The following is a 17396-nucleotide window of genomic DNA, read 5'->3' as shown; positions in this document are numbered from 1 at the left end:
AGGAACAATGGCTCCTAGTCTGCGAAGGCACAAAAGTACATGGGGAGACCAGGAACAAATCTATGAGTGGCCGAGCAAATTTTAAAGCTTTACCTTGTTTTATCACACTTAAGTCCCACTGGTCTGACGTGATTCCAGCCCACTCCTTGTAGAACAGAGCCAACCGCCCCACTATGACTGGCACCGAGGAGTGGACTAGCATGGCATCATTGGGCAGACTTGGCTCCACCACCACCCTGGGAGGAACCATCTCATCCAGGCCTCCTCCCTTGAAAGGACTGGCTCCAGGATGGCTGCCTTCCCGAGGACTGCCACTGAGAGTTCGCTAATGCTCTGGTAAGCTGAAACCACCTATTTCCTTTGAAACGGGAACGTGAGGGAAAAGAGCCTTTCACCTTCGGCTTATCTTCAGGCAATTTATGAACCTTGCTCTCCCCGAGAAGCTTGATCATCTCCTCCAAGTCCCAACCAAAGAGCAGCTTCCCCTTGAAAGGCAAGGCTCCTAACTGAGACTTGGATGAGACATCGGCCGACCAATTCCTCAACCAGAGAAGCCTGTGGGCTGAAACCGCCGTCAACATTGTCCTGGAGGAGGTCCTGATGAGATCATACAATGCATCAGCGCCATAGGCCACCACAGCTTCCAGCCGCTTCCCCTCCTGTGTCTCAGGCTCAGACAAGGACCTGTCCACTTGCAACTGCTGAACCCAGCACAAGCCCGCCCTCAACATGAAACTGCTACACACGGCCGCTCGAATGCAAAGAGCAGACACCTCAAATATCTTCTTGAGGTGCGTTACCAGCTTCCTATCCTGAAGGTCCTTCAGGGCCATAGAACCAACAACTGGAACAGTCATCCTCTTGGTAACCGCCAAAAAGGATGCATCCACTTTTGGGACCTTCAAGAGTTCCAGTGTATCCTCTGGCCACTTATTCAGGTTCAGGCCTGTGTTGGGAGTATCCCACTCTCCAAACACCAATTTGCTGACTGACTGGTGAAAAGGAAAAGACCTTGTTGAACCTCAGAGGCCATTCATGATCGGGTCCACTCTTCCAGACCCGATTCCTCTAGTGGGATCTTTATACCTAGCTCTCCAGAACCGCAGGAATCAAGGGATCCAACTCCTCCCTGTGGAACAGCCGTACCACTTTGGGATCATCCCCTTCCACAGTCAGGCTTTTGTTCAGTGCCTGATCTGGATCCTGGTCCGCGAAACCCGAATCCGAGTGGGGTCCTCTCCTCTGGAGAGACACTGGGAACAACGGCCCTCGCGGAAGAGATACATGCGCATCTCCACAAACAGAGCAGCACAACCCATGTGGCATGAAAACGTGGCGTTGAGCCGTGGCAAAACAAAATCACCTCCGGAAGAATGGGAAAATAAAAGTAGAGCCTGCGATGAAAGAATCTGTGCAAGCTTGCCGTCCCACGGCAACCCCTTCTCTCTCTTTAGTCTTTTTTTTTTTTTTTTTTTTACAAAGCTTTAAACAAAAACTTTAAACAGGGAATCAAAGACAATTAGCACTTCCCTTGACAGAAGACCGGCAGCAGGCTCTGATCCTCCTTCAGGGTGAGGGAACTGGAACTTCCAGCTTTCTACCCTGTCTGGCAACCAAGGGTTCCCAACCCCCTGCTCGTCTGCCTCACAAAACAGAAGGGATGGACCCACCAGGACCTAACAGCCCCCTGGGAGGCAAGCAAAACTGGTGTTTGAGATATCTTTCCTTTTTTTTTTTTCCATTACAGACTGCAGACTGCAGGATTTGCACCTCCACCAGCTGCTGGAGACAGAGAAATACTGAGGGACTGCAGGTGGCACACCGGGTTATGTAAAGTGTCAGTGAAACTCTCTCTGTCTCCATCTGCTGGCAGGGAGGCAAAACCCAGGAGTCTGAACTGATCTGGGTACATACAAGGAACTGCTGGAGACAGAGAAATACTGAGGGACTGCAGGTGGCACACTGGGTTATGTAAAGTGTCAGTGAAATTTTCTCTGTCTCCATCTGCTGGCAGGGAGGCAGAACCCAGGAGTCTGGACTGATCTGGGTACTTACAGGGAAACTGCCCTTGGACCCTTTAGTTATTCTTTTAGGTCTCCCACCTGGGGATTTTCATCCTGTTAGAAAGGGGGGTATTAGCCTAACTAGTCACATGCTAGTTGCTGCTAGAAGTAATGTGGTTTGTCATTGGAGATCTGTGTCGCCTCCTCCACTGGTGGAGTGATTGCATCTTCTCTGGAGTTTGCACACAGTGGAGTACATTACCTTTCAGCTATAGGACCTTTATTCCAATGTTCCTAAAATCTGGGAGCCTTTCCTGCAAAATGTGATCCCTCTGTTTGATGCAGTGACGCAATCTATTCAACTAATATCACATATTTTTAAAATGCTCTCATCTATATTGGAATTTGGTGCAGAGCACACATTAATGGCAGAGCTTAATGTTGCAAACTGATTTGCTTGAGATACTTTAAGCTTTATTTTGCTATTCTCTTCTCTCAAGAGGGCTCTATAATGTTAAAATTAATCCATAACCTGGTGTATCTGGAAGAGAATGATTTATCTAGTGTTACATATACTGTCCATTCTATGTTGTCGGGATTACACTAAATACTTTTGCATTGTTTATTTGGGAGTCTTATGTTTTATAAATGGAAAATTTTAAATAAATAAATGACAAATCTCAGCGTGTTCTCTCCACCTAGTGTCCAAAATTAGGACCTCAGACAGCCCACACTGTGGGCAGGGCCAGCACTGAACCTCCCTTCACTTCAGAGCACAGCAGCTCCCCAATGCTCACTCTGCTGCTTCCCTTTCTTAAAGGGACCAGGCCCCACAAGAAAACAAAACCCCTGCTCAACAATGAATGAAATAGTTGTCTTCTTGGAGTCTTCTTGGGGGGGGGGGGGGGCAGAAAGAATCAACCAACAATAGACAGAAGCGGATAGGGAATGAAGGAGCCAGCACCACTGGCTATCAAACCCTCTCTAGGACAGGGTACAAGTCATACAAGGGCCTCCGACCTCCTGCTCAACACTACTCTATCAGGGGGATGATTCTGGACCAGGACCTAGCATCGTCACCAATGTCCAACTGGAGGTTAGCCACCTTCACCACCTGCTGGAGACAGAGAATACTGAAAGCGTGCAGGTCACTCAGTAACTTAAGTACCAAAGGTGTAGTAAAGCTTTTCTTCTGCTGGTACGAGAGAAAAACCCCTTCATCTGGACTGGTCTGGGGGATGATAAGTACCTGCATATAAACATGAGTGTGTAGTGTACCAGTGCAGCCCGTGCTGATGGATTACAAGGTGTTCATCTGGACTGGTCTGGAGGATGATAAGGAAGTACCTGCATATAAACATGAGTGTGTAGTGTACCAGTGCAGCCCGTGCTGATGTATTACAAGGTGTTCATCTGGACTGGTCTGGGGGATGATAAGGAAGTACCTGGATATGAACATGAGTGTGTAGTGTACCAGTGCAGGCCGTGCTGATGTATTACAAGATGTTCATCTGGACTGGTCTGGAGGATGATAAGGAAGTACCTGGATATAAACATGAGTGTGTAGTGTACCAGTGCAGCCCGTGCTGATGTATTACAAGATGTTCATCTGGACTGGTCTGGAGGATGATAAGGAAGTACCTGGATATAAACATGAGTGTGTAGTGTACCAGTGCAGCCCGTGCTGATGTATTACAAGATGTTCATCTGGACTGGTCTGGAGGATGATAAGGAAGTATCTGGATATAAACATGAGTGTGTAGTGTACCAGTGCAGCCCGTGCTGATGTATTACAAGGTGTTCATCTGGACTGGTCTGGAGGATGATAAGGAAGTACCTGGATATAAACATGAGTGTGTAGTGTACCAGTGCAGCCCATGCTGATGTATTACAAGATGTTCATCTGGACTGGTCTGGAGGATGATAAGGAAGTACCTGGATATAAACATGAGTGTGTAGTGTACCAGTGCAGCCCGTGCTGATGTATTACAAGATGTTCATCTGGACTGGTCTGGAGGATGATAAGGAAGTACCTGGATATAAACATGAGTGTGTAGTGTACCAGTGCAGCCCGTGCTGATGTATTACAAGGTGTTCATCTGGACTGGTCTGGAGGATGATAAGGAAGTATCTGGATATAAACATGAGTGTGTAGTGTACCAGTGCAGCCCATGCTGATGTATTACAAGGTGTTCATCTGGACTGGTCTGGGGGATGATAAGGAAGTACCTGGATATAAACATGAGTGTGTAGTGTACCAGTGCAGCCCATGCTGATGTATTACAAGGTGTTCATCTGGACTGGTCTGGAGGATGATAAGGAAGTACCTGGATATAAACATGAGTGTGTAGTGTACCAGTGCAGCCCGTGCTGATGTATTACAAAGTGTTCATCTGGACTGGTCTGGGGGATGATAAGGAAGTACCTGGATATAAACATGAGTGTGTAGTGTACCAGTGCAGCTATGCTGATGTATTACAAAGTGTTCATCTGGACTGGTCTGGAGGATGATAAGGAAGTACCTGGATATAAACATGAGTGTGTAGTGTACCAGTGCAGCCCATGCTGATGTATTACAAGGTGTTCATCTGGACTGGTCTGGGGGATGATAAGGAAGTACCTGGATATAAACATGAGTGTGTAGTGTACCAGTGCAGCCCATGCTGATGTATTACAAGGTGTTCATCTGGACTGGTCTGGAGGATGATAAGGAAGTACCTGGATATAAACATGAGTGTGTAGTGTACCAGTGCAGCCCGTGCTGATGTATTACAAAGTGTTCATCTGGACTGGTCTGGGGGATGATAAGGAAGTACCTGGATATAAACATGAGTGTGTAGTGTACCAGTGCAGCTATGCTGATGTATTACAAAGTGTTCATCTGGACTGGTCTGGAGGATGATAAGGAAGTACCTGGATATAAACATGAGTGTGTAGTGTACCAGTGCAGCCCATGCTGATGTATTACAAGGTGTTCATCTGGACTGGTCTGGGGGATGATAAGGAAGTACCTGGATATAAACATGAGTGTGTAGTGTACCAGTGCAGCCCATGCTGATGTATTACAAGGTGTTCATCTGGACTGGTCTGGGGGATGATAAGGAAGTACCTGGATATAAACATGAGTGTGTAGTGTACCAGTGCAGCCCGTGCTGATGTATTACAAAGTGTTCATCTGGACTGGTCTGGGGGATGATAAGGAAGTACCTGGATATAAACATGAGTGTGTAGTGTACCAGTGCAGCCCATGCTGATGTATTACAAGGTGTTCTTCTCCTCTCAGGGAATGAATTGGGGAAACACCAATAGAGATGTTACATTAGCAATTGGATACAAATTTGAAAAATAAGTTTTCCAGTTTGATAGGCCCCAGTGCAAATAGATTGTGCTGAGCTGAGGTCCTGCCTCTTGTGAGGAAAGGGGAAAAGGAGAGAGTTTCCATTAACATTTTCCAGGATATAAACCTCAGTCCCCACCTCCGTAGCTAAAAGTACCCTATGCAGTTACGTGGCTCATTACAGGCCCAATCCATGGCCTGTGCTGCAAAGCTAAAAGCAAAATTACTCTTGGATAATGCTGCTAGCAACAGAATCACAGCCTCAAGAGCCTCGTTATAATCAGAAGCAATTACTGTTCAATCAAAATGGTTCCCATCAATCTGATTAGGTTTCTGGTTAATTGTGCCTTGCATTGGTTCAGGGCGATCACAAGCTCGTTAGCTAAGCTAAGAGCCGTAACTCTATGTCCCATACCTCGACCTTGATCATCCTCCACACGGTCCCTGACATTATTATGCAAATTGGGTTTCTGTTTTTTGGATGGAGGACAGTGATCCGGGAAACACTGATCTGCAGAGCCAGGCTTCAAGGGTCCATTATCTGCTAAAGACAAATTAAAAGTTTTAACGCCTGAATTCTAATTATTATCAACAATTTAAAGTGTAACAGGAGATGATGATCGTACAGGAAATGGCAGTGATCTCAGCACCAGCGGACAGCGGCTGCAGGCCGATCGCTCCAGTGACAGAGCCACGCTCGGCAGACCACGTGATGTGTCCCAGCGAATACCCGGGCCGGTCCGACACCGTGAACCCGCCGCTGGCAGGAGAGGCCCATTACTGCCACTTCTAGCTACAAAAACCGCCGCACAAGTGGTAAGCAGGGCTGTGCTGGGCGGCATTTTCTTTTTTTAATATCTTGTGCCACCTAGCAATGCTATTTGCCCAAACAAAATATATCTGAAAACTTTTGGATATTTTGGAAAAACTGATTTTTTTTCTTCAGCTATAACAATGCAAACATCAAGTCGTTCATCAGATTTTGCACTTTTACGTTACACAAATTTATTTATTTATTTATTTGTAGGGTTTTATATACTGTTATTCGGTAGAGCCATCATAACGGTTTACAAATCTGCAATTATCATCCAACATATGCAATTATCTTACAATCAAATGGAGTTAACATAGTAGTTGGGAACAGTAGGGTTTTGTGAACAATCAACAATCACATTCTTAATGGTGGCAGTAAAAGACCAATCTGTCCAGCCTTATCACACTGCAAGGATAGATCCCAAAATCTTCTCTGCTTGGATGATATCACTCCTTATCCAACTCACTCTTTGAAAACTAAGCCCAGAGACAAATCTCCCACTGTCTGTGTGTATTATCCACTCCTCACCCTTCTACCAGCCCATGTGCCACCCACTCCTCACCCTTCTACCAACCCGTGTGCCACCCACTCCTCACCATCCCCAGCCTGTGTCATCCACTCCTCACCATCCCCAGCCCGTGTGCCACCCACTCCTCACCATCCCCAGCCCGTGTGCCACCCACTCCTCACCCTTCTACCAGCCCATGTGCCACCCACTCCTCACCCTTCTACCAACCCGTGTGCCACCCACTCACCATCCCCAGCCCGTGTGCCACCCACTCCTCACCATCCCCAGCCTGTGTCATCCACTCCTCACCATCCCCAGCCCGTGTGCCACCCACTCCTCACCCTTCTACCAGCCCATGTGCCACCCACTCCTCACCATCCCCAGCCTGTGTCATCCACTCCTCACCATCCCCAGCCCGTGTGCCACCCACTCCTCACCATCCCCAGCCTGTGTCATCCACTCCTCACCATCCCCAGCCCGTGTGCCACCCACTCCTCACCCTTCTACCAGCCCATGTGCCACCCACTCCTCACCCTTCTACCAACCCGTGTGCCACCCACTCCTCACCATCCCCAGCCCGTGTGCCACCCACTCCTCACCCTTCTACCAGCCCATGTGCCACCCACTCCTCACCATCCCCAGCCTGTGTGTGCTGCTAGTACTACTACTGTGATACCCTGGTACCCAACATCTCCAGCCTCTGCGGGCTCACCCTTCTACCAGGCCATGTGCCACCCACTCCTCACCCACTCCTCACCCTTCTACCAGGCCATGTGCCACCCACTCCTCACCATCCCCAGCCTGTGTCATCCACTCCTCACCATCCCCAGCCCGTGTGCCACCCACTCCTCACCCTTCTACCAGGCCATGTGCCACCCACTCCTCACCCTTCTACCAGCCCATGTGCCACCCACTCCTCACCATCCCCAGCCTGTGTGTGCTGCTAGTACTACTACTGTGATACCCTGGTACCCAACATCTCCAGCCTCTGCGGGCTCACCCTTCTACCAGGCCATGTGCCACCCACTCCTCACCCACTCCTCACCCTTCTACCAGGCCATGTGCCACCCACTCCTCACCATCCCCAGCCTGTGTGCCACCCACTCCTCACCCTTCTCCCCATCCATGTACAGGCAGTCTTCATCTGTCCTCCAGACTGTGTGCACTCCTAATTTTCCCCTATCCCCCACTTGCATGTATTACCTGTTTCCTCCTTCACCTTACACAAACCTGTTTTTTTGGGTGGTTTTATTCCTTTGCGTCCTGTGGGTTGAAAGCCTCCGAATGCCCAGTCAAGCATTGGTTTTAACTTTCCCTCCAGAGACTCCACAGCAGCATCAGAGAAACTCTTCCCTGCTCGTGTTCTGGCAACCTGCCCGGAGAGGGAAGTCATTATGAGAAATTCAGAATGAAGTTACAGGTTATTAGCAGTACAGGTCCCTCCTGCCCGACGCTCAGTGGGAGCAGCGTATAGAGGACACAGGTACTGCTGAAACCATTGCTAACTACACATGTCAGAAGGCCTTTTCTCTTTTCTAAGATGGCAGCACTGAACACTCCAGGCGGACATTAGAAGAGCACCATGTTCTGTGCAATGCATCCAGCTCAGGGAGCACACGATGCATGACCAGGCTGAAGGCCTGACTTCAACGCCCAAGCTCCGCCTGCCAGCTGGATCTGGGGATGTTATGGACACAACAGTAACACTAGGGGCAAACTCAAGGTACACATGGAGCAGGTTCTGCAAGCCCACAGTCTGTGAGCCTTCCGGGGCCTGGAACCCAGCTAGTGGTGAATGGAGGTTCACAGCATCATTTCTGTACAGGGCAACCTTTCCTTGTGCTAGAGAAAACCATATAATAAATGCCAACCCTCCTATGATAGGATAAAGAGGTCTCCCCTGTATCATTTAGATGTTGTGAGTAATAAGTAAAATTGTTTTTATCTCCCTAAAACAATGTCCAGATATCTTGCTATGAAGATAGAAAAATGAAAGCAAAATCGATCTAATCAATGATGTTTCAAACAAATATAGAAGAACTTTAAGAATACTAAAGAAATATATTCTTACCTGTCAATTGTTTTCTATAACTGCAAACAGTAGTCAGGACTGAGGAGTCCAACTTGTTTAGAGAGTGTAATATACCAGAGCCACCAGTAGGAGTCACTAAAAGGTAGCATGAATCCCGCCACCGTGCACTTCCTCGGATAAACATATATAAGACAGACAAAGAAACCGAATCAGAGGGAAGATAAGCACCCTCGCCCCTCCAGTTGTATTTTTTATTATCTTATGTTTGCAATCAACATTTGTAAAACAACTGCAATAGCTTGGTGAAGAAACATGAAGAACTGTGCCTCAAATACAGGTATACAAGCACTAGGACAACACCCTGTGTGTGCTTATTGGTCAAGACAGACACCAAACGGGGTGACAGCATGCATGTCAAGGGCAAGAAGAAAACGTGCAGAGAGATGTCAAACATTAGGTACCACAAATGACACCGATGTCAGACCGTACATTATTAAAGCATCTGATGGTGATGCCAGCCCACGTAGGAAAACGTCTGTTCTATTAGACACTTCCAAGCGTCAGTAGCAATGAAACATCCCTCAGCAGTGTCTCACTGGATAGAGCCCACCACCACAGCTTGGATTCATCGAGTCCTACTCCTCCACTTGTGAGGGTGTGGAGAGTACTCCTAGGAACTGCCTTACAGTTTTCTTTAAGTGAGGCGTGCAACGTTTTAGAAAAAGAATGTGCTGAAATCAGGATCTTATAAGCTTCAGAAAGAGCATCAGGCCAATGGCCCATGAAGCCCAGCATCCTGTCTCCAACAGTGACCAATCCCGATACCCAGCGTATCCCACCAGGGACATCCATTCCCTGTTGTTCAGTCCCAGCTCTTAGAAGTGGAGATCCCCAAGAAATCCTAGCTAATAGTTATTAATGGATCTGTCCTCCAGAAACCTTTCCAAACCTCTTTAAAATTCAACTATAATACTTATATTGACCACATCCTCCAGCAACAAATTCCACAGCTTAATCGTGCATTGGCTGAAAAAATATTTTTTAGATTTTATTCTAAATCTGCTACCAGTTAGTTTCATGGTGTGTCTCCAAGACCCATCAGAAAGGTTAAATAACCACTTCCTATTTATTTCTCCCACTATCCTGCCTCTCTCAGTCGCCTTTCAAGTTGAAGGGCACTGATCTGTTAAGCCTTTCCTTATGAGCGAGTATTTCCATTCCCTTTATAATTTGTATCGTCTTCTCGGTATCTTTTCTACTTCTAGCTTTTTTGAGATGAGGTGATCAGAACTGCACAAATATTCAAGGTGTGATCACAACATGGATTCGGAGTTTTATTCTCCAATCCTTTCCAATCCTTTCCCAACATTCTGTTTGCTTTCTTGACTGCTGCTGCACACTGAGCCGACAATTTCAATGTATTGCTCATAATGACTCCAAACTCTTTTCCTAAGTAATAACTCCTAGGGGAAAGTTTAAATCCTACAAGGAGCAAAGTTCATGCAGGCTTGCAAGGTAATAAAAATTGGAGCCAGTGGGTAAGAAGTATGCATGGGGTTTGATCTTACTGTAGAGATGCAAAGTCGCACGGGGATTTCCATAGAAAAAGAAATTCTCAGTCCAGCTAACAGCTTGGTCACCCTGGCAAATTCCTTTCCTAATGTGCAGCCCAGCATTGCGTTCCTGTAGTCGGGATTATTTTTCCCTTTAGGCATGACATTGCACTCATCCACAAAAAAATGTCATCTGCCTTTCCGATGCCTACTGCCCCAGTCTCGCAAGGTCCTCCTGCAGTTCCTCACAGTTTACTTACTTTAACTGCCTGCAAATCTGATCACCTCACTCGTTATTCTTTTTCCAGATCATTAATAAATACATTTTATTCTTACGCTAAACGCTGGTCCCCAAATGGACCAGTACCTCCAGTACTCACCTCTCTCCGTTGGGAAAACTGACCATTTACTCCCACCCTTTACTTCCTAACAATCCTAAATAAAATGCTGATGTCTATCCCAGGACTTTGCAATTTCCTGAACAATCTCATTAGGGAGTTTAACCAATGCCTTCTGAAAATTCAGATGTAATATAATCAGCCTTATCCATGTGCTTCTTTAGGCCCTCAAAGATTTCTAATAGATTAGTAAGGCATGACTTCCTTTTGCTTAATTCATATTGGCTTTTCCATGTTAAACTCTCCAAATCACCTTTATCATTTATGTAAATAAATCCTAGCTAGACATTCAGAGAAAGAGGTGATAAATCCTTCTGCCGACAGTGCTTTTCACAGAGGACCTGCAGTTTGTTGATTTCATGGAGCCCCTCTAGGGCTCCTCCCTGTAGCACAACCTACAGGGAGGAGCCCTAGAGGTCCCCACCATCGGCAGGCGGATCTGGATGAAGCCGAAACTCAATTGGATCTTTGCCTTTACCAGCCCTCATTCCCCTTGGGTTGAGCTTTTGGGTGCTAGGGTTGGCAGGACTTAGGTCGGGGCCTCTGCTGATGATGGCGGTATCTGTCGAAGTCACTGGACTGGAGATGACATAGTACAGGTGAATCCAGGATCAGCCAGAAGTCAGTAGGAGGCAGGATTATATAGGAACCGGCAGTGGTCAGTGGCAAGCGGCAGTCAAGAGAATCCAGATGTCAGGCCAAGGTCAATGCCGGGTATCTGTCTGAAGGAAGGCGGGACCGATAGGCAGAGCAAGAGGATGAGGAGAAGAACAGGCAGGTACACACCAAGAAAAAGAGGAGAGAAATCCTTCTGCGAGGCAGTGCTTTTCACAGATGACCTCCAGTTATTAGCTACACACCAAGAAAAAGAGGAGAGAAATCCTCTGCGAGGCAGTGCTTTTCACAGATGACCTCCAGTTATTAGCTACACACCAAGAAAAAGAGGAGAGAAATCCTTCTGCGAGGCAGTGCTTTTCACAGCGGACATCATGTTATTAGCTACACATCAAGAAAAAGAGGAGAGAAATCCTTCTGCGAGGCAGTGCTTTTCACAGATGACCTCCAGTTATTAGCTACACATCAAGAAAAAGAGGAGAGAAATCCTTCTGCGAGGCAGTGCTTTTCACAGCGGACATCATGTTATTAGCTACACATCAAGAAAAAGAGGAGAGAAATCCTTCTGCGAGGCAGTGCTTTTCACAGCGGACATCATGTTATTAGTTATACATCTTTAATGTTAAACATGTTCGATGTAAAGCGCCACCACAGGCACTAGTTTCATGTTACGCTGTGAACCAATGTGATATCATTGATGAATGTCGGTATATAAAACTTCTAAATAAATAAATAAATAAATCCAGAAAGGTTCCTTCCCCTGCCTTTTATGGTGTAGTTATTCGGCAGGAAAGCCGGCAGTCATCGCACCACGGAGGTGCGATCACTGCCGGCTATCGCAGGACCGCCCCCTGCTTCACCCCCCTGCCCCCCGTTACCGCCGGATTCTCTAAGGTCTGCAACCTTAGACAGGTAAGGTTTAGGCTCCCTAAATTTAGGTGAATTTTCAGCCAAACATTTAGGCTCCTGCTTGTGACTGAAAATAGGGGCCAATCTTCAATCCCTATCTTAGCTGCCTAAATTTAGAAGCTCAGCTTTTTTTTTTTTTTATTGGCTTCTTTGTTACCCCAGGTAAAATCTTTTGAAAATTATCCAAGTGTACAGCCCAGAAGTGTCAAACTCCAGTCCTCAAGGACTGCAAAGCAATTTTGGTTTCAATGTATTCCTAATTAATATGCATGAGATGTACTTGCATACAATTGAGGAAGTGCTTGCAAATTTCTCTCATGCATTCTTTAGAAGTATCCTAAAATCCTATTGGGTCTGTGGCCCTCATGGACTGGACTTAGACATCCCTGTCACAGATGGAGTACAGACAGCTCAGAAGTGGGCTACCAAAATGATAGAAGTATGCACCTTAAGACCTAGGAACAGAGACATAAGGACCTAAATATGTAGGAGGGCAGGAGAAGAGACAAATGATAGAAACAGTAAATATGTAGGAGGGCAGGAGAAGAGACATATGATAGAAACAGTAAATATGTAGGAGGGCAGGAGAAGAGACAAATGATAGAAACAGTAAATATGTAGGAGGGCAGGAGAAGAGACAAATGATAGAAACAGTAAATATGTAGGAGGGCAGGAGAAGAGACATATGATAGAAACAGTAAATATGTAGGAGGGCAGGAGAAGAGACATATGATAGAAACAGTAAATATGTAGGAGGGCAGGAGAAGAGACAAATGATAGAAACAGTAAATATGTAGGAGGGCAGGAGAAGAGACATATGATAGAAACAGTAAATATGTAGGAGGGCAGGAGAAGAGACAAATGATAGAAACAGTAAATATGTAGGAGGGCAGGAGGAGAGACATATGATAGAAACAGTAAATATGTAGGAGGGCAGGAGAAGAGACATATGATAGAAACAGTAAATATGTAGGAGGGCAGGAGAAGAGACATATGATAGAAACAGTAAATATGTAGGAGGGCAGGAGAAGAGACATATGATAGAAACAGTAAATATGTAGGAGGGCAGGAGAAGAGACATATGATAGAAACAGTAAATATGTAGGAGGGCAGGAGAAGAGACATATGATAGAAACAGTAAATATGTAGGAGGGCAGGAGAAGAGACATATGATAGAAACAGTAAATATGTAGGAGGGCAGGAGAAGAGACATATGATAGAAACAGTAAATATGTAGGAGGGCAGGAGAAGAGACAAATGATAGAAACAGTAAATATGTAGGAGGGCAGGAGAAGAGACATATGATAGAAACAGTAAATATGTAGGAGGGCAGGAGAAGAGACATATGATAGAAACAGTAAATATGTAGGAGGGCAGGAGAAGAGACATATGATAGAAACAGTAAATATGTAGGAGGGCAGGAGAAGAGACATATGATAGAAACAGTAAATATGTAGGAGGGCAGGAGAAGAGACAAATGATAGAAACAGTAAATATGTAGGAGGGCAGGAGAAGAGACATATGATAGAAACAGTAAATATGTAGGAGGGCAGGAGAAGAGACATATGATAGAAACAGTAAATATGTAGGAGGGCAGGAGAAGAGACATATGATAGAAACACAAAAGGCAAGCATTTTTCAATGGATGGAAGTTCTAGAGCAAAGGGTAATGATAGGAGGGTAAAAAGGGGTAGATTCAGGAGTAACATAAGGAAAGAATTTTTAACAGAAAGGTTGAAAGTTGCATGGAACAGCCTCAGTGGAAGTAAAGGAAAAATATATTGGACGCTATTTCTTGGTCATTCCAGTACATATTGTAATAACTTGGAAGTTTCCTGTTGACTCTCGATGTTGCACTCGTGGATCCTTAGGTGCAACCTGCAGTCCTTGCCTCGGCAACAGGTCAACTTGCATCCAGTAGAGTGAGTTGTCATATTCTTGGTTCCTGCATTTCCAGTTCCAGCTTGCCTCTGTTCCTGTCTTCAGCTCTGGTCCTGTGACTTCAGTCTTCAGCTCTGGCGGTCTTTGGTTCCAGCCTCTGTGGTCTTTGTCTTCTTGTCAGTCCTTCTGGTTGCCTCTTCGGTTCTTCAGTGTGCTTCTCCTGCTTGTTCCGCTCCTGGCCTGTCTGCCCTACCTCTCCGTCCCTCCTTTACCCTTCAGATGGATACTGGATATTGACCTTGGCCTGACTCTTGGACCTGCCTGACCGCTGCCTGCCTTCGACCATAGCCTGCCACCGGATACACCTTGCCTTCTCCTGTTCCAATTCTGCTTCATCCACGGATTTCGCCACAAACAGAGGTCCCCACCTAAGACCTGCCGGCCCCGATACCTAAAGGCTCAACTCAAGTGGATCTGCCTGCTGAATGTAGGGCCCTGCAGTTAACGTCAACTCTGCCTTGGCCCAAAGGTCCGTGCTCGCAACAGGGATGAGTGATCCCTTGCTTTAGAGGTCAATAATATTTCTGCTCAGATTACTACGGAGATTTTATGGTCTGTGTTTGCTGATCTTAATAATGCTCTTTTCCTGGAAGTGAGCATTTTAAGAGAGAAAGTAGGGACTCTTGCATAATAAGACTGTATCTAGTGCAGTTTCTTCATTAAAACAGCAGATGAAACAAGAACATAAAGTGGAGGCAATTACAGTTTAAACTATATAAATCCTGCTTAAGGTGAAGAAGATCGTTATCTTTCTGCAACATTAGAGGATTTCTGGTTTGGAGTTAAGAATTAAATAGTTGAATCTTTGCAGATTCTGCCTTCTTCAAACTCATGTCATGTGGTCACAAAACTATCACTGATGCAAGAGGTAGAAAATTCTATGGACACTAATTTGAACTCAGAAGTTTTCCAGCTAAATTAATATTTGATCACTTATTTGGCGAAAATTTGGCAGGATAAGTGTCCTGTCCTAAAATTTATCTGGCTAACTTTAGTATATCCAGATATATTCAGTGGTGTGGCCACGCTATGGAATATGTAGGCTAAGTTAGCTGGATACATTTATCCGGCTACCTTGCCAAGCTGCATAGTGGCTGAATCTTTGGTAGTTATTTTCTTCTTAAAGCCTATTAGGAATTGGGTATGAAGCATGTTTTTTGTAACCTAACTAAACATCTTTTATGGAGTTTAAAGTTAGAATTTTCCCAGATATCTCATGTCTAACTTAGACAAAGTAAAACATGTTTCTGGAATTATGTTCATGCGTTCTTAGAATAGTTCTTCTGCTCCCCTCAGGTATCCTGCTACAGGAAAAATTCAATGAGATGGCACTGTTACAGGAGCCGGCCCTGGAGATCCGCGACCAGCTCCCTGCACCTACTGGCATCCCCGTGCCCCCTTCGCTATACCTGGGAGCCTCACAGTGGCAGAAAACCGCCACCAGCACAGCTTGCCGTGCTGCCGGGCCTCCCTCGCTGATGCAGACACCGCAGCCGGCCATGCTCGGGCCTCCCAGCTGACCCGTGGCCTCCTATGTGCGTGCCACGTGTCCCTATTTATGTTTAAACAGTTTTTATTGAATTTCCAATAAAATACAACACTGAGGAGAGTTGAATCTGATCCCTCCTCAGACCAAAAATACAATACAATACAACTGTACAAAACAACCCCCCTTACCCCCCACCCCCGACCCACACAGCCATCTCGCTATTCCATTGCCCACCCACAAGGTTAATCATTCACTACGAGACTTCGGGCTCTGTGAGAGAGAGATTGCAGGTATGCCTGCCAAACCAACAAAAAATGACATCTGCATCGTGCCGATACCTGAGAGGCCGAGGATTCCATAGTCATCATTGCATGGAATAAATTCCTCCATGCCCAATAGGACGGAGGTTCTGTCGACCGCCAGACTGAGAGTATCACCCTTTTCCCCACTAAGCAAGCTTTTTGTAAGAGAAGGCGTGAACCAGGATCCCGTATCTGAATAGGCGATATGCAGCCAAATAACATCCAATGAGGGGTAACTGGGAATGCAACATCCAATAGCGTTGCCAGATAGTCTGCCACTTTGCGCCAGAAGCGTTGTACCCCAGGGCAAGTCCAAAAGACATGGGACAAGATCCCCAGCACTCCGTGACATCTGGAGCAGTTCGCTGAAGATGCTATGGTTAATTGAAAGGCCACTTGGGGGGAGACATATGCCCGACTTAGAAATTTAAATTGCAACTCTCTGTAATACATATTAGAAGAGATCCTGGTGATTCGCCCAAACCCTACTTTCAAAATAGCCTGGGTGATAGTAAAGTCACCATCCCTCGCCCAACGAGTGACCAATTTGGAGTATATAGCCACATCCAGACCTTTTTTCAGGCGCTGGTAGTACTGAGATAGGGAAGGTATCTTATTCTCCGCAAACCGAAAAAATTCATCCAGCCGCTGATACACCAAGGGATCGCTATAAGAAGCTGGGAGAGCACGTAAATAGTGGACAATTTGCATATATGGGAAGGTTTGCGTGATCCCAAAACCATAGAGGGCTTGGAAGTCTTTAAAGGAAAGTATTTCACCCGTGGTTGTCCACATGTGTCCCATGTGCGTTATACCCCTCTCTTTCCAGATCCTAAAAGATGAGGACTGAGACCCCGGGGTAAAATCAGGATTTCCCACCACCGGGAAAAAATAGGCACAAGATGCCGGCAGCTTTAGAAGTCACATCAGCCGCCGCCACGTTTGCCTAAGTGGGCACACCAACCTTGTTTGCTTTAAAAAAGGGGGGATTGCTGGCGACAAAGATTGCACCACGTAAGCCGGCGCAACTGGGTTCATCATCCCACCAGGGACAGAGCCTTCTCCATTGCGGGTCCTACCCTCTGGAACTCCCTTCCTGCTAAACTCCGCCTAGAACCATCCCTGAGCCATTTCAAAAAAGGAATCAAGACATGGCTCTTTAAACAGGCATACCCCAACTCCTCCCAATCCTAGTCATTGTCTTGTCTCGAACTTACTCAGCTCCCGCTCAGCCTTTATTCCCTCTCCCTTTGACCTCCCCCCCTGCTCCCCCCTCCACCCGCCCTTTCACCCCTCAGCATCCTCTCGTTGAAACTACCCTTTTTTAATGTATCCTTGTTCCCCCCACCCCCTCCACTCCTTCCCCCCCTCGCTCCCTCCCTCTTCCCCCTGCCCCGGCATTTGACTGTACATTAGTGCACTTACCCCTTTATACTGTTAATAAGTTTAACTGCTAAGTTTATAAGTGCACACACACGCCTCCTGAACATTGTTT

At 46.3% G+C, this 17396-nt stretch overlaps 1 protein-coding gene across 1 annotated transcript in view; it reads right to left on the bottom strand.

Annotated features, from left to right (window-relative positions):
• DNMT3B (DNA methyltransferase 3 beta) overlaps nucleotides 1-17396 on the bottom strand; it is a 244084-nt gene that overhangs the window by 133163 nt on the left and 93525 nt on the right. Inside the window, exons 8-9 of the mRNA XM_029611336.1 lie at nucleotides 7893-8034; nucleotides 5756-5884 (exon numbers count right to left, since the gene is read on the bottom strand). Of these exons, the coding sequence (XP_029467196.1) occupies nucleotides 5756-5884; nucleotides 7893-8034 (271 nt within the window). The remainder of the gene's footprint in view (nucleotides 1-5755; nucleotides 5885-7892; nucleotides 8035-17396) is intronic.

Source organism: Rhinatrema bivittatum, chromosome 8, assembly GCF_901001135.1.
Source record: "Rhinatrema bivittatum chromosome 8, aRhiBiv1.1, whole genome shotgun sequence".
Lineage (NCBI taxonomy): Eukaryota > Metazoa > Chordata > Amphibia > Gymnophiona > Rhinatrematidae > Rhinatrema > Rhinatrema bivittatum.
The sequence above is the reverse complement of the archived record's forward strand: the minus strand, read 5'-3'. Positions and strand labels throughout refer to the sequence as shown.